A 19,011-nucleotide genomic window follows, 5' to 3' on the forward strand; every position below is an offset into this window, starting at 1 on the left:
CTCGGGTAAAGCAGTTACTCGAGCAAGCATCGCTCTACTCGAGTAACTGCCTACTGGTCCGAGTGTGAAAGATCTCTCTCCCGCCCATTCTCCTGAGCAATCATTTATAACAATGTTGAATACTGGACCCAGGAGAGAGCCTTGTGGTACCCCACTTGAAACATTCTTCCAACTGGATGTGCAGCTATTTATGACCAGAGTATGATCACTAAGCCAGTTAGGAATCCAAACAGCTGTCTTGTCGATCCCATGATTGGTAATTTTTTTCAATAAGGATATTTTCAATGAGATACTTTGTCAAATACTTCACTAAAGTCAAGATACACTATATTCACCGCATTTCCCTGAACGCAGTCAGTGATTCAACCATAAGAAACTTGTCTGGCAGGACTAGTTTGTTACAAACCCATACTGGCTCTGGTTAACTAGTGCATTCTCATCCAAGCGCTTTTATACATGCTGTTTAATAAATTGTTCAAAGGTTTTTCCCGGGATAGAAGTCAGGCTCACAGGACTGCAGTTTCCAGAGTTCACCTTCTTTGCAAACAGCATGCTGAAACTGAACAAGAATCGTCCAGTTGTTCACTTTTAAGCAGCTTAAAATCTGAATGAACGACACATTGCTCGGTGTAAACAGCAGCTGTTCATTCACTGTAAGCAACAGACGATCAGTACTGGAGAGAGGTGGGAGGGGGAGAGAACTCTCCTCCAGCCGCCCCACCCCACTGCTGGCCACTCTGTCAGCAACCCAGTTATGTTCGCTCCTGTGTAACAGCACGGGAGCGAGTATACAACGGGACGTTCGCCTGACACTTATTAGGTGTAAAAGGACCCTTAATTTAAAGTTAGCTAAGTTTTCCCTTACCATCTCTCCGCTTATAGATTGCCTGGATTCTTTTATCCACCCCAATAGCACAGGGAAGATCAGTTGATGTTCCATCTACTTTCTGAGAGAAAACATACAAAATAGGAATTTAAAAGTTCGGCCTTCTCCTTTGTTTTGACCAATTCACCGGTGTTCTCATGTCTTCCTCCCCTTATCAAAAAATCAAGGATAGCATGATTGCTGTCTCCTAAGGTCACAGACACCCGTACTTCAACCATTTCCTCCCTGTTGGCAAGAATTAAGTCTGAGATACCAGATCCCCTTGCTTTCTGTGTTCTTGTTATAGACATTTGGTAGTATCAATTGTTGCCCCATTCTCCCTCAAAAAACTTGAAAAAAGAATTTTAGCAGCAGGTCAATAATAAAATATAAAATGAACTACATGCTTTTTTTGTGGTGTAGCTTCACACTGACAGCACATTGCTCCAAACACTCAATTGTGCCACAGGCCAATGTTAGCCCACAGAAAGCACATGGCCCAACTATAGTTTATGCGCATGGACTATTTTTCTTGCAGACCCATGGTCCAGGTTAAAAAAGAAAAAGAAAAAAAAACAAAAAAAAAACACGTTACGACTGCTGGAACACAGAAGAGGAAACCATTTACTTATAAAGAATAACAGTTATGCCACAACGAGATAAAAAGGGCTTAAGATGAGTTATTGTAGATCTTGAATTTTTTAGCATGTAAATTTTATATTTGGCACATAAGTGACATTTCCAGGAGGAGTTTTTCAATTCTAATGTGAATTTTTTTTTTTTTTTACCTCGCCATACCAGAAAAAGAAGCTAGGGGAAATTCAAGTAGATTGGTATATGAAACAAACCCGCATTGCACCAAATTCATTGAGGCCCAACGGTCACTAGCGGATTTGAATTGCGGAGTCCACGCGGATGATCCGCAGTTCAAGCCGCCCATAGAGAAGCATGGGGCGTCCGCACTTCAATTAACACCTGTGGATTTGTTTTGCGGTTGCCACACACAAAAAAAACAAAACAAAACTGAGCATGCTCCATTGATCTCCATTGGGCTTGCGATTTATTTTTTGCATGGACATTCCACTGTGTATCCACACAGGGAAAAAAAATCTGCAATCGCCGGCGAGTATTTAAAAATTATTTTCGCACTGACACACCGGTCTTGTGCTGCAGAAATCCGTGCATGCCGTGGACATGAGGCCCAAGAGGTGCATGCCTCTTAATCAATTTGGTACATGTCTGGCTAGTCCGTGTTCCACAATGTAAAATCAATGTCAGCTATGAGCTGCTGTAGCATTGCCACTATAATTTATGCCACTTCCTGGTGTAAATTTATAGTAAACCTGATAGGCCCCTTTATTTGCCAAGCGCCAACCACTTTTATAAAACTTAATGTGCAGAGTGCAAAAATGTGACTTATGCTAAAAAACTAAATGTGCTAAATAAAATTCCCCCATCGCCCTTTGTCTGAAGGAAGCCCAAATTTGCAGCATGTAACAGTAGCAGCAAAGTAGATGAGATTTTGAACGTCTCATCCACAAGCTGCAGAAATAATCCAGTACAGAAGTTGACACGCAGTGCGGCATTCAATTCCGCAGCATGTCCGTTTTCTTGCCCTTTTTCCGCTGCAGAATTCATTTCTGCTCCAGGGGGTGGATCCACGCAGGAATATGTGATAAAACTCACTTAAAAAGGCAGGTCTGGAGGCAGGCCAATCCACTGTGGATTACCCGCTGCAGACATTATGCAAATCAGCCCCCATGTGACCCGGCTGCAGTGTAACTGGGTGAAATCCATGGTGAATCTGCAGCAATATCCACATTCCATAAGCAGATTTTGCTGCACGCATTTCTTTACTACTTGTACTTCATTAATCAGCGATTGTAATAAAAAAAACACCAAAATTCTTTTGTTCTTTTTATTTCAAATTAAAAGTTTTTACTGCATTTCTGTTCACACATCAATTCTTCAATAAACATTTTCAAAATAAGTTCCTTTAATCTATACCAAAAAAATCTATTCCAAAAGAGCTATTTAGTCTAATCTTTCCCTGCGCTGCCGGCCACACATGACAGCAGATAAATTTTTAGAAATTGGCCATAAGAATATTTTATCTAGAAACGAAAAACAGGACACTTCACATAAAACCTTAATTAAATCTTTATTTTTTTTTTCTATTGTCAATTTCCAAAGTTTTTAATCCAATATACAGATTTGCCAGCATTTTCTAGTGGCCTTAGAACCTCATTCAGACGCTTAACAGCAATGCAGAGTCATGGTATGTAAAAATATCACAAGCTTGAAAAACAAACTGAAAAATTTGATATTTTTTTTTAATGAGATACCAATCAGCTCTGACCTCTTCAATTCGTTATAAAAAAAGATAGATCCTAGAACACAGGGTAATCCAGTAACCATTTGTGGCAAAGTCAAAAGTAACAAAAAAAAACTAGGAAAGGAAATCATAAAAAAAAGTTGACATCTGTCAAACTAAAAAAAATTCAAGTCTGCATAATGCCAAAAGCCAAAAAAAAAATAGAAGATCCACCCAAATGTTCAACCCAATATACATTTTAGTGCATGACAATTGATAAAATTGTTGTCTAAGAAGATGTAAAGAAAACCAAATACCTATCATTAAACAGAATCGGGTAAGTAGACTAAACTTCTATTACCGAGAGGGAAGGGGGGGAAAAAAAATGTAATAAAAAAAATTAAAGAGTCATTTAGAAATTCTGCTCAAGCTGAGATACTCTATAGAAAGTCGGATTTCACACAGTAACGTGTCTGTATACTTGTCAATTTTTTATATAGGTTTTAAACATGTAAACATTCAAACTTATTTGGCTGTTTGCATTTTACAGGATTGTGCAAAAGAAAAAAACATTCAACATCTGGATTTATGCCTTTTACAACGTGGTTGACCTCTTCAGTCCACGTCTAGCCTTGCTGTTCAGGCTTTACGGCATTGGAAGGGGTGTAGGTAAATCCCTACACTTCAGATTTGATAAACTTTAGACGAAGCCATTATCAAATTGATTGACTTAAAAATGGTTCGGTCTAAACATGGCTACCTGCATGGCTGGCAGGCGACTTACTTGTGTGAAATCGACTTGGCCGATCACATTGTCTTGGATACATTAATGATTGATTGAAATATGCTTGTAGTCGTCCCTACAAAAATACAGCAGCAAATACAGAAGATACCAGCACCCTAGGTCATCAGGAGGAGGAAAAAGGATCTGAAAGGAAGGGGGAATTATGGGAACGACTGCCGTCTGCCACGACGCCACCTGCAGCTACATGTGGGCGGGCGTTGCAGTGTAAGAAAATACAGCTCAGGGGTTTATATCTACCTTTATTGGGGGGATATAAAAAAAATTGACAAGTATGCATATGTATAGCAACCAAAATAGAGGGCTCTTTGGTGCACACAGTCCAAATTGTCAACAATTTCAAAATGTTTCATTAAACACCCACTCCCCGCCCAGAAGGAAAGGAAAAAAAGAGAAGAGAAGGAAAAAGTTCTGCTGTTACTGGTGGACAGCAGCTCGGTCTGGCTTCACGTTACAAATCTAAAACAGCTGTTCTTAATAAGCCAATAAATATTTGTAATCAGACATTGCCTGAAAATTTTGTACAATATTCTGGACCAGAGATGGTTCTGTACTCTCATGCCAGTGAAGAACATGAGCTCATCTAAAGGCAAAGACTGGTTATCTCTCAAGGACAACTCCTTCCTGTGAGATCAGATGGTATTAAACGGTCTTCTTGCTCGGTTTCTTGCCTTTCTTCAGTGCCAGTTTGTTTTTTATATAACCACGCTTCCTCTTTGAGGTCTGAAAACAGAAAAAACAAATAAAAATCATAAGAGAAGCAGCATAAGGCTAAACCCGCACAGTTTTAGGGAGTATTTTTTCATGGCGTTTTTAATTTTTTCTTCCAGCCAGATGTTCCTTCAGGCCCTCGGGGCCGGCCTATTTTCAGCCTTAATGACTGGGATATATTCTTCGTTTATTGCAAGAGTTATAACTTTCCTTTTTCTACAATATAGCCGCATGAGGGAGACAAGTATAATTGTAATGGCGCTACCTTGGGGTGCATATAACGTAATGCATAACTTGGGTGATAGACTTCATTTTTAATTTTTAGCCTATAAGCTATGCTTGGGGGCTGAAAGTAGGTGATCCACAGAGTCCAGGGACGTAAGCGTTATGCTTACCTCCCCGGTGATTCCCCTGGGGATACCGCTGAAGGCCGCCACTCAGTGCTTTGAGCGGCATGCTAAGTAGTCTGCCTGTTGCCATTTTATAACAGGCGGACTACTAGGCAGTGCCGCTCAATGCCTTGGGCGGCGGCGGCTTCTTCCAGCTTTGACACCAGTGGGATGACGGAGGAGGCAAATATACATCCTTCCATGGACTCAGCGCTTCACCTACTTTTAGCCCATAAGCTAAGCACATGAGGCTAAAAGTAGCCGACAGAGTCTGAGAGTCTTGAAATGTACCAAAGGTAATGAAACAAAATAGGTCATCTAAAAGAAGAAGAAGAAAAAAAAGCTAACCAAGAGGTGGAATGAGAACAAACAGTATCCAACATGTCTACCGAGATGTACCAAATCTATCACACATCATCTGCCTGGCTTTATAAGCCCATAATAAATCCCCCAATATGTCTGGATACAAATTACTAAACACATATGTGCGCACGCTACTATCTAGGGGGTGCAGATTGATGTGAATTTTAGTTTCTGCGCAAATGATAAATTGGAATAAGGTCTGCGATATATCAGGGGGTCGTCTAAACAGTAGTCCCCCTAGAATCACGTGTGTTATCACTCCCTTTACCAGTGAAAGTGTTCCCGATATCCGTGCCGCAAATTTAGAGGGGAAATCCAGCCATCATTGATCCCCCTTACATGTTACAGGAAGGTGTCGGCAGATCACAAGTGATAAGTGTGAGTTCAGGCCAACAGTCTGCAGCTCGCCAGAAAGATCACTCAGGAAAGCGGTGGAAATGGCGAGATGTGCAGCCATCAGCATGACGTGACGACGGGGACATGAGAGCTCACCTTCTTGGATAAATACTTCTGTTTAGGGACAATGTTGGTAAGTCTTGGTTTATGGTCAAGGACTTCTCTGTTTTCTAGATGTTTGACTTTGTATATTCTGACAAGCCAGTGTTCTGAAGTGAAAGCCTCTTCCAAGTGTTTGAACTTGATATCTTTATTTCCAATTTCTGCATTACGGGTACGATCAAAGCCCGGAGGAGTTCGAAAGTCTAACTGCAAGCCAAGGAAGAAAAAAAGCAAAAAAAAAACAAAAAAAAACAAAAACACACAACACATTAGTGAACGAGAGCAAAATGTTAAGAAATCTGAAGTGCTCTCGGTATAATACAGATAACAAGTCCGCTACTACTGACAACTAGAGGAGGCATCCAGCAGGCCTGACAACTTCTGGGCCATAAAACCGATGTCCGCTGGAAGCCTCCTTAGCCTTAAGTGCGTCGTGTGTGCATCCTTACTGCAGAGATCAGCTGACTTAGGAACATCCTAGGACTACCAACAACTCCTCTCAAGTGAACCTCTTTGTAAAGCAGTATCTTCGTAGTTGGTCAGTCTATCGCAATGGACCTCCATAGGGTAATACGGATGTACTTGGCTCAAAGTTATTAAAACTATTGGTCTCCGCTATAACTCTGCGGTTTATCATCAACAATGACACAATCAATTAAGAAAGCAAAACATTTGGCCTCAATGGATTTTCTATATTTGCACTTGTTGCCCACAGTCAGTTCTAGATGCAAGTCTGGCTCCGACCTCTCAGGATGAAGCCTTGTACCCCCCAAGAGTTCAACTGTGCAGTAAACAATATTTACCTGCATCTCCCCAAACCGATAGTAGGACATTTTGTACATGAGGCAGTTGAGCAGTGTTGGAGAGCCGGCCTTGTCAACGCGAAATTCACCTTGGGGTGTAAAATAATCACTTTCCTATTCGAAAGAAAAAACAAATCCTCATCTTACAACTTCTCCGGTGAAGCGCATCGCTCGCCGCAAAACAGTTTTTGATCATAAAGAATAAACATAAAATTGCTCAAAGCAAGAAGAACTCAACAAGCAGTAAAGTTTGCAAATCCCCGAGCTTTACGGGAGTAATAAACCTACAGTGCAGTTTGTAGAAAAAGCTTCATATTCTGACATTTGTATGTAAATGTTTATAGACCGTCTCAAAAGCGGGGATGTGAGACGTAATCTAGGCAGACGCGTTTCATGGTCAGCCTTCACCCCAGCCTGAAGTGGCTGCTTACAGGGAACAAATGTGGAAAACTTCGGTCGTCCTTTACTAGCCAAGGATCTCAATGCTTTCTATGTGAGACACAAGACTATAAGGTTTCCTTACCCGAATATCCTTGGGATGCTCTCCTTCCGCTATTCTAACCATCCAGAGAAACTTATTGATGTCATCGCCAGAATACCCAATCACCCCTCCAAAGATGATCAATACGTAATCTACATCCAGGCTGCGCATAATTTCATAAGCGGCCGACTCGTTTGAAGACATTGCTTTCCCTACCTGGAAAACAAATGAAACACAAAAGTCAGAAAGTTTTAAAGAGAAAGCACCGAGGAGAAAAACATTACTTCTCCATTTCTGCCAACCAATATCAGCCCAGTAGGGTGCGGTTTGCATCGCTCAGAGCGGATTGTATAAGTAATAAATCATCCAAGATGTTTTCGGTAGTTCTTTGGTGTCTATACAGACATTGTATTCTGACATCGCTGTAATGATAGCATTAAAGAAAAAGTCATTAACCCCTTTCTGATACGGCCAGTGTTGTACATGAAAAGGTTTTTCCTCTCCCCCCCCCCCCCCCCGCCCCCTCCTAATAACATGGCCGTAACAAGGTCTTTTTTTGCAGGTCAAGTTTTGTTTTTGTTTTTTTTTTATATTAAATTTACCACACTAACGAAAAATTTTCAGAAAAAAAAAAGTTGTGTGGGCTGGAATAGGAAAAACACAATTATGCCAGCGTTTATAGGATTTAGTAAATATAACATGTTGACTATTTCGCAGGTCGGGGCGATTGTGGAGATACCAAAATGTATGAAACAATTTTTCTTCTGTGTTACTATTATGCAATCAAATAAAATTAAAATGCCTTTGTGCCCCAACATACGGAGAGCCTGAGCTTCATATCTCCATTGATGGAGTTGAAGGGGCTTGTATTTTGGGGCGAGAGCTGCAGTATTTATTAGTACCTCTGTGGAGTCCATAAAGCTTTATGATCACTTTTTATTCCATTTTTGCGAAGCGAGACCACCAGCAAGTCACTCGGTTTTTTTCTGGTCAGTCAGGCGGAATGAAAAAATTTGGTATTTTAGTAGTTTGGGCTTTTATGGATGAAGCAATGCAAGTTTACTTTTCACCATTCTTGTGAAAGAAACAGTTTTTTTATTTTTAGCATACGTTTCTTCTGTTAATTCTGTTTTAGTCAAACATGGAGCCTTTCCCGCGGCATTGCCGAATTCATATACTAGAATACTTAGGTAATACTAAGATGGCAGGCCTTTGGGACCACTGTTAGCTCCTACAGCAACTCATTAGCACTCAGCAATCAGGTCCCGGCTAATGAGGTGATAGAGGAAGCCCCCTCACTGTTTAACCATTTAGATGCGGTAGTTAATATTTGAAGAGTAACTGGACTTATAACATGTAGAGGTATATCAAACGTTATGATCAGTGAAGGTCCCGCTGCCTGTAGGACATGCCAAAAGTTATATAAAAGTGCAGTCCCTCTTTTGTAGCGGCATCTAAGGGATTGGGAGCCATCTCCGATCCTGGCTGCTGTATAAGCAGTCAGCACCCACATTTCCTGACGACTCCCACTGTATACACAGGTTCAAATACTTCATTAAAATGCTGTTTCCCCATGCAGAGACGCCGAAGTTAGCTGGGAACCCCCGTATAAACAACTTTATTTTGTTCAATGTTGCCCCCAGTGATCTGCTGTCACAATATAAAAAGGGACAAGTTTATTGAGCCTGAATGCAAACATCTAACGATCATTCTCCTCTAAGACCCTCATGCAGTACACAAGTGACGCTGCTGGGAGGGTAGCCGCCATTGTCACACTTCATATGGAAGAGGACGGTGATAATCACACACAGCGGAGTTGTTGAGAAACCCCTGAGACTGTAATGCCCGTCCAATTGTATGGAACCGATTGTTTCTACAGCGCAAAGAATGAAGGGAACGGCAAACTTTTAATCCTTTTACATCCGACGAAAAGTTGAAATAGTAAAATAGAGACTTTTCTTACATAAAAAAAACAAGCCTACAATCAGCTTTACTCAAAATTGAATTACTACTTTTGCCCCGCACTACAGACAGCCAAGACCCTTTCCAAGTCTTAAGGACCGGTTATGACTACGGCTGCCCCGATCCAGTCTATGAATCTGACGTCTACAATTTGATGCTTTTCTAGCCAAGGCATCAGGGTAACAGTGGAAGAAGAGTGGCTGTTGAGCGTTTTCTCAAAGTGGTATTTTGTGACTTATTTTAATTTTTTTCTCTATTGTTGACCAAGGGGTCATCAATAGTTGATTGGTGGTGATGTGAGCAGAGAGTCCCCATACTTACAATTCGGATTCAAAAGAGTACTGAATATACATATATCAAATCTACAGATGTATCATTTTAATGTTCCCGTTCTTTCTAAGCCAAGAGGCTTTTCACATGCTTACCAATGCTATATGACTATTATTCCACGTGTTATTGTCTACCAACGTTGTCCGATTAGCCATTCCTGCTATCTGGTACCCGTAATCCCACCATGACATCACACGGGCATGTTCATCGGTATTTTGCCGTAGCCAGTAGTATGCTTCTCTGAAGTCATCCAAGATGTTTCTTGTTCTGAAACGAGACTGATGAGGTCAAACAAAGCATTGCCGACAATTAAGAGCTTCTTCCTTTACAAAAAAAGGAACACATTAAACTGACGTCACTTTTTCCATTTTCAGCCACTTTCACACAACAGTATTTTGGTCACCATTTGTAAACCAAAACCAAAGGAACGGAGCAAACAAAAGTATAATGGGAAGCTTTGCATCCACTTATGGCTTCCGCTCAATATTACTGAGGTTTAGTACTTGTGTAGAAGTGGCTGTGGGTCCTTTAACTGGTGTGAATGTGTAAACCATGTGTGTGACCAAGTGGGGTGTATAAAAACTAATGATCGTTGTCTTTTAGCGAGCGGTAGGGAGGTTGTCCGTAAACAGGGATCCCTCCTAGGTACGCGACAAGGTTACAGTGAGGATGGCAACCATGTCACCCCCTTACTGAAGCAATTATGACTGAGCAAAGCCTTCTTAACAGGGTTGTCTCATGAAAACAAGTCATCTCCTATCCATAGGATAGTGGACAGCGATCTGATTAGTCTGATCCGACCACTTGGCCCATGAAAGATCACAAGATCAGAAAACAGCAGAGTTCAAACGCTCAGCTACATCTGACAAGGCCGCTGAACCGAATGCAGCAGTAGCGTGCATGAGTGAGCACTTCACCATTCATTCGGGGGCCTTCAGAACCCCCGTTGTCATGATCGGTGGAGGGACGGCCCTTTAAAGGGATCCGGTCATCAGGTTCAGGTTGCCCAAATCAAGGGCAACATGAATCTGGGACAGAGATGTCTACTGCACCCAGTAGGTTTTATACAGGAAAGCTACATTGTTTCAGAATAAATACATTTTGAAGTTTGAGTCATAGAGGCCGGCCACTGCGGCCTGTCCCCCTCATGTAGACCGACAGCTCTCCCCCTTTTGTGTATAGAGAGAACTGTCACTCTTAATGTTGCAGGCGGTGAGAGGCCCGATGCGGCCCGCCTGCCCGACTCAGAGCTCAGCTGCGAATCAAACTTCAAAGTGTATTTACCCTAAAACGCCACAGTGTTTCAGAACCAAAACATCTACAGGGCCAACAGACATCCCTGTCCCTGGTTCATATTGTCCGTGGTTTGGGCAGCACGAACCTGACAGAAGGTATTTACATGCTCCCTTCCAGCACATACAGTCCTTTAGCTGGTAGAGACCCTTTATGCACTTGGTGTCAACTATGTACCCAAAACGTCAGTAATATAGCGCAGATGTACCAAAGTAGTAGAATTACTTATTCTATCTTGCATACAGCTATTCTAGGCTTAGAAGCCTTCATCACTGCAGGATATAGAAACCATGGCTCTATGGTGGTAAGGCTTAAGGAGGTCCAACTTCTAGGTAGACAACCGAGTTAGGATGAGGAAGGCTGAAGGAAGCCATAAAGCATTCTTACTCATGTGATCGATAAATACATCAGACTTACCCGTCATGGTTGTATGAAGCCAGCACCACACTGGGACTTGAGTAGGCATTGCTAGTCACCCAGGTGCAATGTACAGCGAACATCATCAACAACATCAGCATCAACATGGTAACCACACTCTTTATATTAGGTCCCAGGCCTTCTTCGGTCTTCTCCTGCTCAGACACGTGTTTTCTCACTTTTCCGGCCTGAACAAATACAAAGACAGAATGAGTTGCAGAGGTCCTCGTAGTCACTATGCCAACTGACAAGCTGCCATGACGGAAGCGGGCTCTGAAGAGCCAGTAATAACCAGTAAAGCACATCAGTGTCTTCATAGGTCAAAGCTGTTTACATCTGAATGACTGGGATAATTCTAAGCTCTAATTCACTCTGAAAGTTCTGACAAATTGCAGAAATTACAGTTTTCACAATGCCTAAAGGCTGATTGCCTCTAATATGCTAGTTTTTGCTTGACACAAGAAAAATATTTAGCATGAATTAAAATACGCGTATTCTGCTCCATTGCAAAGGTGAACTCAGCGGTTAGCCGGCGCACACGGTCTCATCTCCGAAGGTGAGGCACATTAAGGAGCAATTTACTTCAAATATAAGAGGAGAGAAAGGAGCATGAAATAAAATCAGGTGCGAGATTAATTCTTTGGTCAATCCTGAGGATTTTCTTGGACTCTCCTCCAGAGGAATCAACAAGAAATGTAGGACGACTTCAGGCGATGCAAATGGCTCTCAACCAAAAAAAAAAAAAAAGAAAACTGAATTTGTGCCAATTTTTCCTAAGGGACGTTACATCAAGTCTTTATTTTCCTAGTGATTCTCCCCTAGAGTCAGTGTTCCAGTAAGACTGTTCCCGACAACTCAAGTAACTAAACGGATCTTGATTTAATTAAGTTCAGTAGAGCAAAAAGATCTGTCAGAGGACCGATCCTTCTGGTTAGTCAATACTTAAGTCATGTTCTTAACATCTTCTAGAGCGAAGCCTACACTGAAATGTGAAATATGGCTAAAATGAATCTAATATTTCATAGATGCATGTCAAAAAGATCCCATTGGTGGTCCAAGCTCACAGAATCCACCAATGAAGGGTAGGTGGGACTTGAATTCCTTGGTAATCTGTGATGTATTCTACGTAACGTAGCTATACAGGAAAATAACTCCATTACTCTGAACGTCTGAGAAGGTTCAAACTCGGACTTCACTGATGTGATCACACCTCAAAAAGGATCACTTTGAATTTCTACCTTAAGCGAATTAGCTTTTTCTTCATGAATTTATAGGCTCAACCCAACTCGTCATCTTGTTTGATTTTATGCTCCCCCTGCAGGCTGCATGCACGCACACCGTTCGCTATGGGAGTGTGCCTGCATGGCGAGCCCGTAGGCGCCACTTTCCGTGGACGACAGTGTGGGAATTGGGAGTTGGGGAGTACACAAAAAGAAAACCACATCCATAGACACCTTGAAAGTGGGCCAATGGGCACCACAACTTAGTTTGTGGCGGTGATAGCAGTGCTAGTGTTTTAAAGGGAACTTACGATTTGCTCCAGCCCTGAAAATAATATATATACGTATAGATATAATTATTTTACACAATTGTGGCTTATAGGCAAGGATGAGAGGCTAAACAGAAGCAGGCTTTAACAGCCCACCGCTTGTATTAAAATAAAGCGTGGTAAGCACTAGCCTGAGAGAGCGGTCAGGTATGGTAGGTCTACCGGCGGCAGACGGGTTAAGCTGATTGCATCAGATGTGGTGTTGCTCAGGAGCAGCCAGTGATTCCCAGGTGGCCTCTTGGCAGACTAGTCTTCATAATGTAACACTTACACAGCAGCAGGCAATCTAGCATTCACCCCGCTGAGAGGCAACCAGCATGGAAAATAATCTGACATTCAGAACGATAATTGTATAATCAAACTGTTATCCCCCGCATCCACCGCCGAGCCAAGTATTTTCATTTTGTTGAGCAATTAAAAGTCGGGAAAAAAATGTGAATTGCCATTGTCTGCACTTCATTACCTAACTTCTTGTAGAGGTGGTTACACAATGCAGAGATTAAACACCGCTCGCAACGTCACATCAATTACAGCTAGCCAAGCTCATCGGGGAAGAATTACACCGCTTAAATATTTTACAGAGCGGGTTAAAGCGGCTAATGTTCTTGTAGGACGGCGTTTCTGATCACCGCTACTCAGATACGGTATTATTTAATTGCGCCGGGACGTATGCATTCTTTCCGGAACCTCCTCAGGAAGCTGTTAGTCGGGATCGTAAAGCAGCAAGAAGTCTAAAAGGCGGCAGCGGCGGTGCCTATATTTAGACGGATGTCTACATCACCTCATAACCGTTACCGTAATAGGAAGTTGTTGCGACCGCCACATGGCAGAGGTGCTGCCGCTGTGTGACAAAAACCGCAAGTCAGCGCGGTCTTCTAGTTGATACAAGCAGTTGGATTGATGTTGGCTGTGCGGTATTGTGAGTATTTGCTGAAGTACCACAATGCCGTTTATCATCAATTTGCTCTAACCAATGCTCGATTAGAAAACAGTACATGGAGTGCAGCTTCGGCTGCCTCACCAAGCCCCAAGAGCAATTACATAGTAGGTGTAGCTGAAAGAAGACATAGGTCCATCCGGTTCAGCCTATTACATCCCCTTCCCCCAATGTTGATCCAAAGGCAGGCAAAAAAAAAACAAAACAAAAAAAAAACCCCACTTGAACACAATGAGGTAGAAGCCAATTTTCCCCCATTCAAGGGAAAAAACTCCTTCCTTACTCCAATCTGGCAATCAGAATAATCCCAGGATCACCGACCCTTCTGAAGTTATAAGTGATTGTAACATGTAATATGGAAATGCTTAAGAAAGGCGCCTAGGCGCCTCTTGAACTCTTATCAAGTTTGCCATCACCACGTCCTCAGGTAGAGAGTTCCATAGTCTCACTTCTCTTACTGTAAAGAACCCCTTTCTATGTTGGTGTAGAAACCTTCTTTCCTTTAGATGTAGAGGGCGCCCCCTGGTCACAGTCCTGGGTATAATACATGGGAGAGATTTCTGAATTGTCCCCTGATATATTTATACATCGCTATTAAGTCGCCCCCTCAGCCTTAAAAAAAAAAAAAAAAATGGAACTCTACCCAGAAACCAAGTATAAATACCACCATACACCAACTTGTCTGAAGGTCAATATCAGCAGTTTTCTCCCAACTGAATCTTCTGCCAACCCATCAAAATGGAACCCACATCTCTAGATAGGATACATCTAACGATGGTCTGTCAGGGGTAGGGGTGGGTGGGGGTTGTTCTAGTGTTCTTCATATTAACAGGAAAAATAGGCGACAAATACACCATTAAAAAGTCCTGTAGAATTTGAAATGGAGGCTCCGAACTACAGCCGCATGTTCACGTGAGATCGATTTTGAATCGGTTAGGACAAGAAAAAAAAAAAAAATGAAATGCATATTCTGTGTAAGCCATGCCATTTGGATGCAGAAAACAGATTTTCAGTTGCAGAAGTCCCCTTTACATCATTGTATATATGTATATATGTATATATATATATATATATATATATATATATATATATATATATATATATATATATATATATATAATTAGGCTCTTTTCACATTGTGCTCTTCAACCCAGCTGTCTTAGCATGATGAAACCGTAGGCTTCAATATGTGAAGTGGAGACCTCTATGGTTTGCACATAGCTTCCATCGCAGTGGATCATTTAAACTGGACAGAGAAGCACCAAGGAAGAGTCTTTTCCACCATTCTTGGTGCTTTTCTGTCCAGTTTAAGAGACTAACAGGGTTGGAAACTATATGCTAAGGAAACCAAAGAGCCTCACATATTCAACCCTGCGGCTCCGTCCCTATGCAGTTTTCTGTAGCGCAGACCGACTGCTGGGACCGGGCCTGCGGTGGATTGGACTGCCTTACTAAAAAAGTTGTAGTTTTCTCACGTCTTACATGTACTGCCGATTCATACAATGGATCAAGCGGTGCAGAGCACAACTCCGACGTGAGCACAAGCCACCTTGTGGCGCGGCTTTCTCTGGCGGTATGTCCATTTGTATCCTTAAGGTGGCGAGTTTATTTTTTTACAATAATGGACGAGAGACCATAAAAGGCATTTTCTGTCCTTTCACAGCATACAGTTTGTTAATAACGGATCCCAGAACAAAGTATAAAAATGTGAAAAACATTTTGTCCCCAAATTATGCAGATTCTTGGCTTTAAAAGCTAAAAATGAAAGTGATACAAAAAGATAAAAGCTCCATCTGTTAAAAACACCCAACCACCAGGCACCTGGTTATTAAGGACCACAATAGGGGGCTAATCCAACTGCTGGCAGCAAATCAGACGCCATAAAGCACAGAAACCAAAGCAAAACAAAATTACCTTATCATAAAGGTTTCCCGAATTCCTTTTATCATCTTCATCACTGCTGTCTTCTATTGGTGGATTTTCTCTTTTCATGTCGTCACCCAAATAATGTTCAAAGACATTCGAGAAAGCAATGGCAGAAAGCATGCAGACCACAGGAGTCAAGGTTAACATCAAACGGACCATCACACCGGCAAAATATACTGCGCTGATTGCATATAGAGCAACTGTGGAGGAAACGGGGAGAAAAAAGGTGTAATAAAGAGTTCTGCTAATAAGCTGATAAATATCCTCAGCTGCTCAGATACGACTCCCTCGCAGTTTATGTATTACATCAACATAACGGAGTCAAGTGACAGCATAAATCTCATATACACAATACAAGCGTTCAGTAGGATGTCCCGCCGGCAGAGGAGCAGCGCTCATAACTTGTTCTGCCGGTGGCAGGTGGAAGAGACGACATTCGGTAGAACAAGCAAGGCATTAAAATAAATGCCATAAAAAGGGCTGTAAACACAACGAGCGCTTACGCCTTATGGTAGAGAGTAGATAAAGATGCTGGGAGCCAACATTAGAAAGACGGACTGCCGAGACCTGAACCTACACTTTAATAACGAAACCCTAACAGTCAGACCCGGAACAGCAATGTATTATATGCGAGAAAGCTTGAAAAAGGCCGCCATAAATAGTTTATTGGGTAGGTGCGCCTCTAAGCATCTTGTAAGGTCCCAGCGTATCTTGGCGCGTGAATCCCCACAACCACTAGAACGAAAGAGCTACAGCCTCCTCATCCTAAAGGGCTTGATGAGTGAAGCGGATGCTGCATCACACTCTCATTGGTTTCAATGGGAATGCAATCAGATCCAAGTAGATGGAAACTGAAGGGGCGCTGTGATTGCCAGAGTACTAGAACCTCCTCATTGTAGAGGACCGTGAAGATCCCGACACACCGATAACATCCTCGGACTTGTCTCAAAGATATGACGGGTGTTTTAAAGATGAAGGTAACTATTGATGGCCGTTCTAAGCTATTGGAAATTAAAGGGAACCCGTCACCTCCCAACAGCACCATTAACGAAGTTATGATGGGGAGACGGATGATGTATTCTTACACTCACCTGATATTAAGCCGTCAGCCAGTAAAGTCCACACAGGACACAAAAAATCTACCTCTCTTCAGATTTCCATATACACCCTCTGCAATAGACTTCAAGCATGGCAATCTGAAAAGAGGCAGATTTTCGTGCCAAGTGCAGTCGTCCGAGATACAGCATGGGACCGGGAAAGTGGGCAAGAAAAATGAAATACATCACCGGGCTTCCCTAACAGCAGCATGACTTAGCTTATGGTGCTGTGTGGAGGCGACCTGTTCCCGTTAAACATGACTTCACTCTTCATTAGGATTCATACACAAAAGTTCATATGGAAACAAAAAAAAAAAAAGTTTCTCTACTGGTTTAAAGAGCAACTGCACTTTTTACAAACTTTACATGTCAAAAGCCCTGCTCAGTGTGGGCCTGGGGGCCGAGACATCTGCTGATTGGTGAAGTGGAGGGCTGCAGTGCATTACCGAGTGCTGTGCCCCTTCAGCTGTCACTGCTGCCCGTCAGCTCTTTGGGCAGCTGAAGAGGGATGCACAGGCTTCTGTAAACATCTATGCATCAGTCTTCAGCTGCGCAGAGGGGCTGACAGACAGCTGAAGGGGCACAGCGCTTGTGAGAACGATGCAGCCCCTTCATATCCATGATCAGCACGGGTCTCAGCATCTGAACCGCCACTGATCAAAACTTTTGGCATGTCACTCTCACATGTCAAAGGTTTGTTAAAAAGTGCAGGTACTCTTTAAAAGTACCTCAATTTAACTTACAAATGGTATGAAGGTATTGTTTCTAGGGCAGAATATGTTCGCACAGACCAAGCCAGCTAATCCTTCTATGGCAGTGCATGAAGGCTGTAAGACTGTACTAAGTCATGCCAGGCTCTGTGCACAAGTCTTAGTGTGCCCTTTACCAGTATTTTACAAGCAGGACATTGGCACGCCAACACAAGTTCTAGTCAGTACTTACCAAATACTCTTTCATCATTGATATTCTTTATACAGAACCAAAGTCCTGCAGGAAAGGTACAGACTAATATATGGAGATCAAAGAAGAACGAAACCCAAGTTGTTGGCTGATGTTCCGACACCGAAGCAATAATGGGGATGTGAATTTTTGCGTACCTAATAAAGGGAAATTACAAAATAGGAAGAAATTCAAAAGATCAGCTACGGTTATTCTGCAGGTCAAAATGGATTAAAATATCAATACCATATGCCAATCAACCATAAAATTAAAACCAATGAAGGTAAATAATGATTACCTTGTGAAAATGGCGCTAGTCAAGGGGTGGACTATATTGTGGAACAAGTGAACAGTCATTCTTGGAGTTTGGAAGTAGAAAAAACGGGTAAGTGAAGACATGAACAACTTTCACAAGGGTGAAAAACGACTAGGTGGCTACACAACTGGGTCGGAGCATCTCCACAATGGAAGGTCTTCTGGGGTGTTCCTGATATACAGTAGTTAATACCTACTACAAGTGGTCCGAGAGAACCGACAACATAGTCACCGGCACCCACAGTTCACCGAGGCACATGGGGAGTCAAGTTGAGCCAATCTGGTCTGATCCTACAGAAGGTAGCTCACATTGCTGAAAATGTTAGTGCTGGCTACGACAGAAAGGTGCCGGGACAGATAGTGCATCACAGCTGGCTGCGTACGAGGCTGCTTACCCATAACCAGTCCAAGTGCCTATGGTGACCCCGGACCACTGCTGAAAGCACCTACAGTGGGCGCATGAAGAGTAAAATGGGACCATAAAGCAATGGAAGGTGGTGGCCTGGTTTACTTTCACATCAAACGGACATCAGAGTGGAGGGAGGGACATTGTAAAGGATCCACAGCCAATGTCTTGGCAAGACACCTTAAGTCTTTTGGAGTTCATGCCTTGATGGGTCAGAAGGGTTTTGGTGAATGGGACCTATACAACATTAGGCAAGTGGTTCTACTATCCTGGTTGATCTGCGTATGGCAGCAGCGTACATCGTTCTGCTCATAAGCACTTTTGAACTGCACATTTTACTGTTTACAGTACCCAACAAATTGCTTTGTCTCATCCCGTTACAAAGGGAAGTGAAGGGACAATCACCACGGCAGAATATCATTACATGACAGAATCCAGCAGTTTAACTGTCAATTTGTTATTCAGATTTCTGTGTGTGAAAATGGTTGCCAAGAAGCGAATGCTGAAGTCGCTGAACCTGATGTTAATAATGACCTCCTAAATACAGACTAAACTGTTTGGCCATTCTTAAACCGCTAAGCTGCCGGTAATTTCGCAGGGATCCGAGGTATAAA

General features: G+C 42.4%; 1 protein-coding gene across 1 annotated transcript in view; it reads right to left on the minus strand.

The window, feature by feature from the left end:
• Positions 1-3,007: 3,007 nt before the first annotated feature.
• The window catches only part of STT3B (STT3 oligosaccharyltransferase complex catalytic subunit B), a 99,684-nt gene continuing 83,680 nt past the window's right edge, over positions 3,008-19,011 (minus strand). The window contains exons 9-16 of the mRNA XM_066585172.1: positions 17,680-17,834; positions 15,629-15,840; positions 11,229-11,416; positions 9,614-9,785; positions 7,269-7,442; positions 6,746-6,859; positions 5,937-6,149; positions 3,008-4,704 (exon numbers count right to left, since the gene is read on the minus strand). Coding sequence (XP_066441269.1) covers positions 4,624-4,704; positions 5,937-6,149; positions 6,746-6,859; positions 7,269-7,442; positions 9,614-9,785; positions 11,229-11,416; positions 15,629-15,840; positions 17,680-17,834 — 1,309 coding nt within the window. The 3' untranslated portion in view covers positions 3,008-4,623. The remainder of the gene's footprint in view (positions 4,705-5,936; positions 6,150-6,745; positions 6,860-7,268; positions 7,443-9,613; positions 9,786-11,228; positions 11,417-15,628; positions 15,841-17,679; positions 17,835-19,011) is intronic.

The sequence above is a fragment of the Eleutherodactylus coqui genome, chromosome 12 (assembly GCF_035609145.1).
Source record: "Eleutherodactylus coqui strain aEleCoq1 chromosome 12, aEleCoq1.hap1, whole genome shotgun sequence".
NCBI classification, from domain to species: Eukaryota; Metazoa; Chordata; class Amphibia; order Anura; family Eleutherodactylidae; genus Eleutherodactylus; species Eleutherodactylus coqui.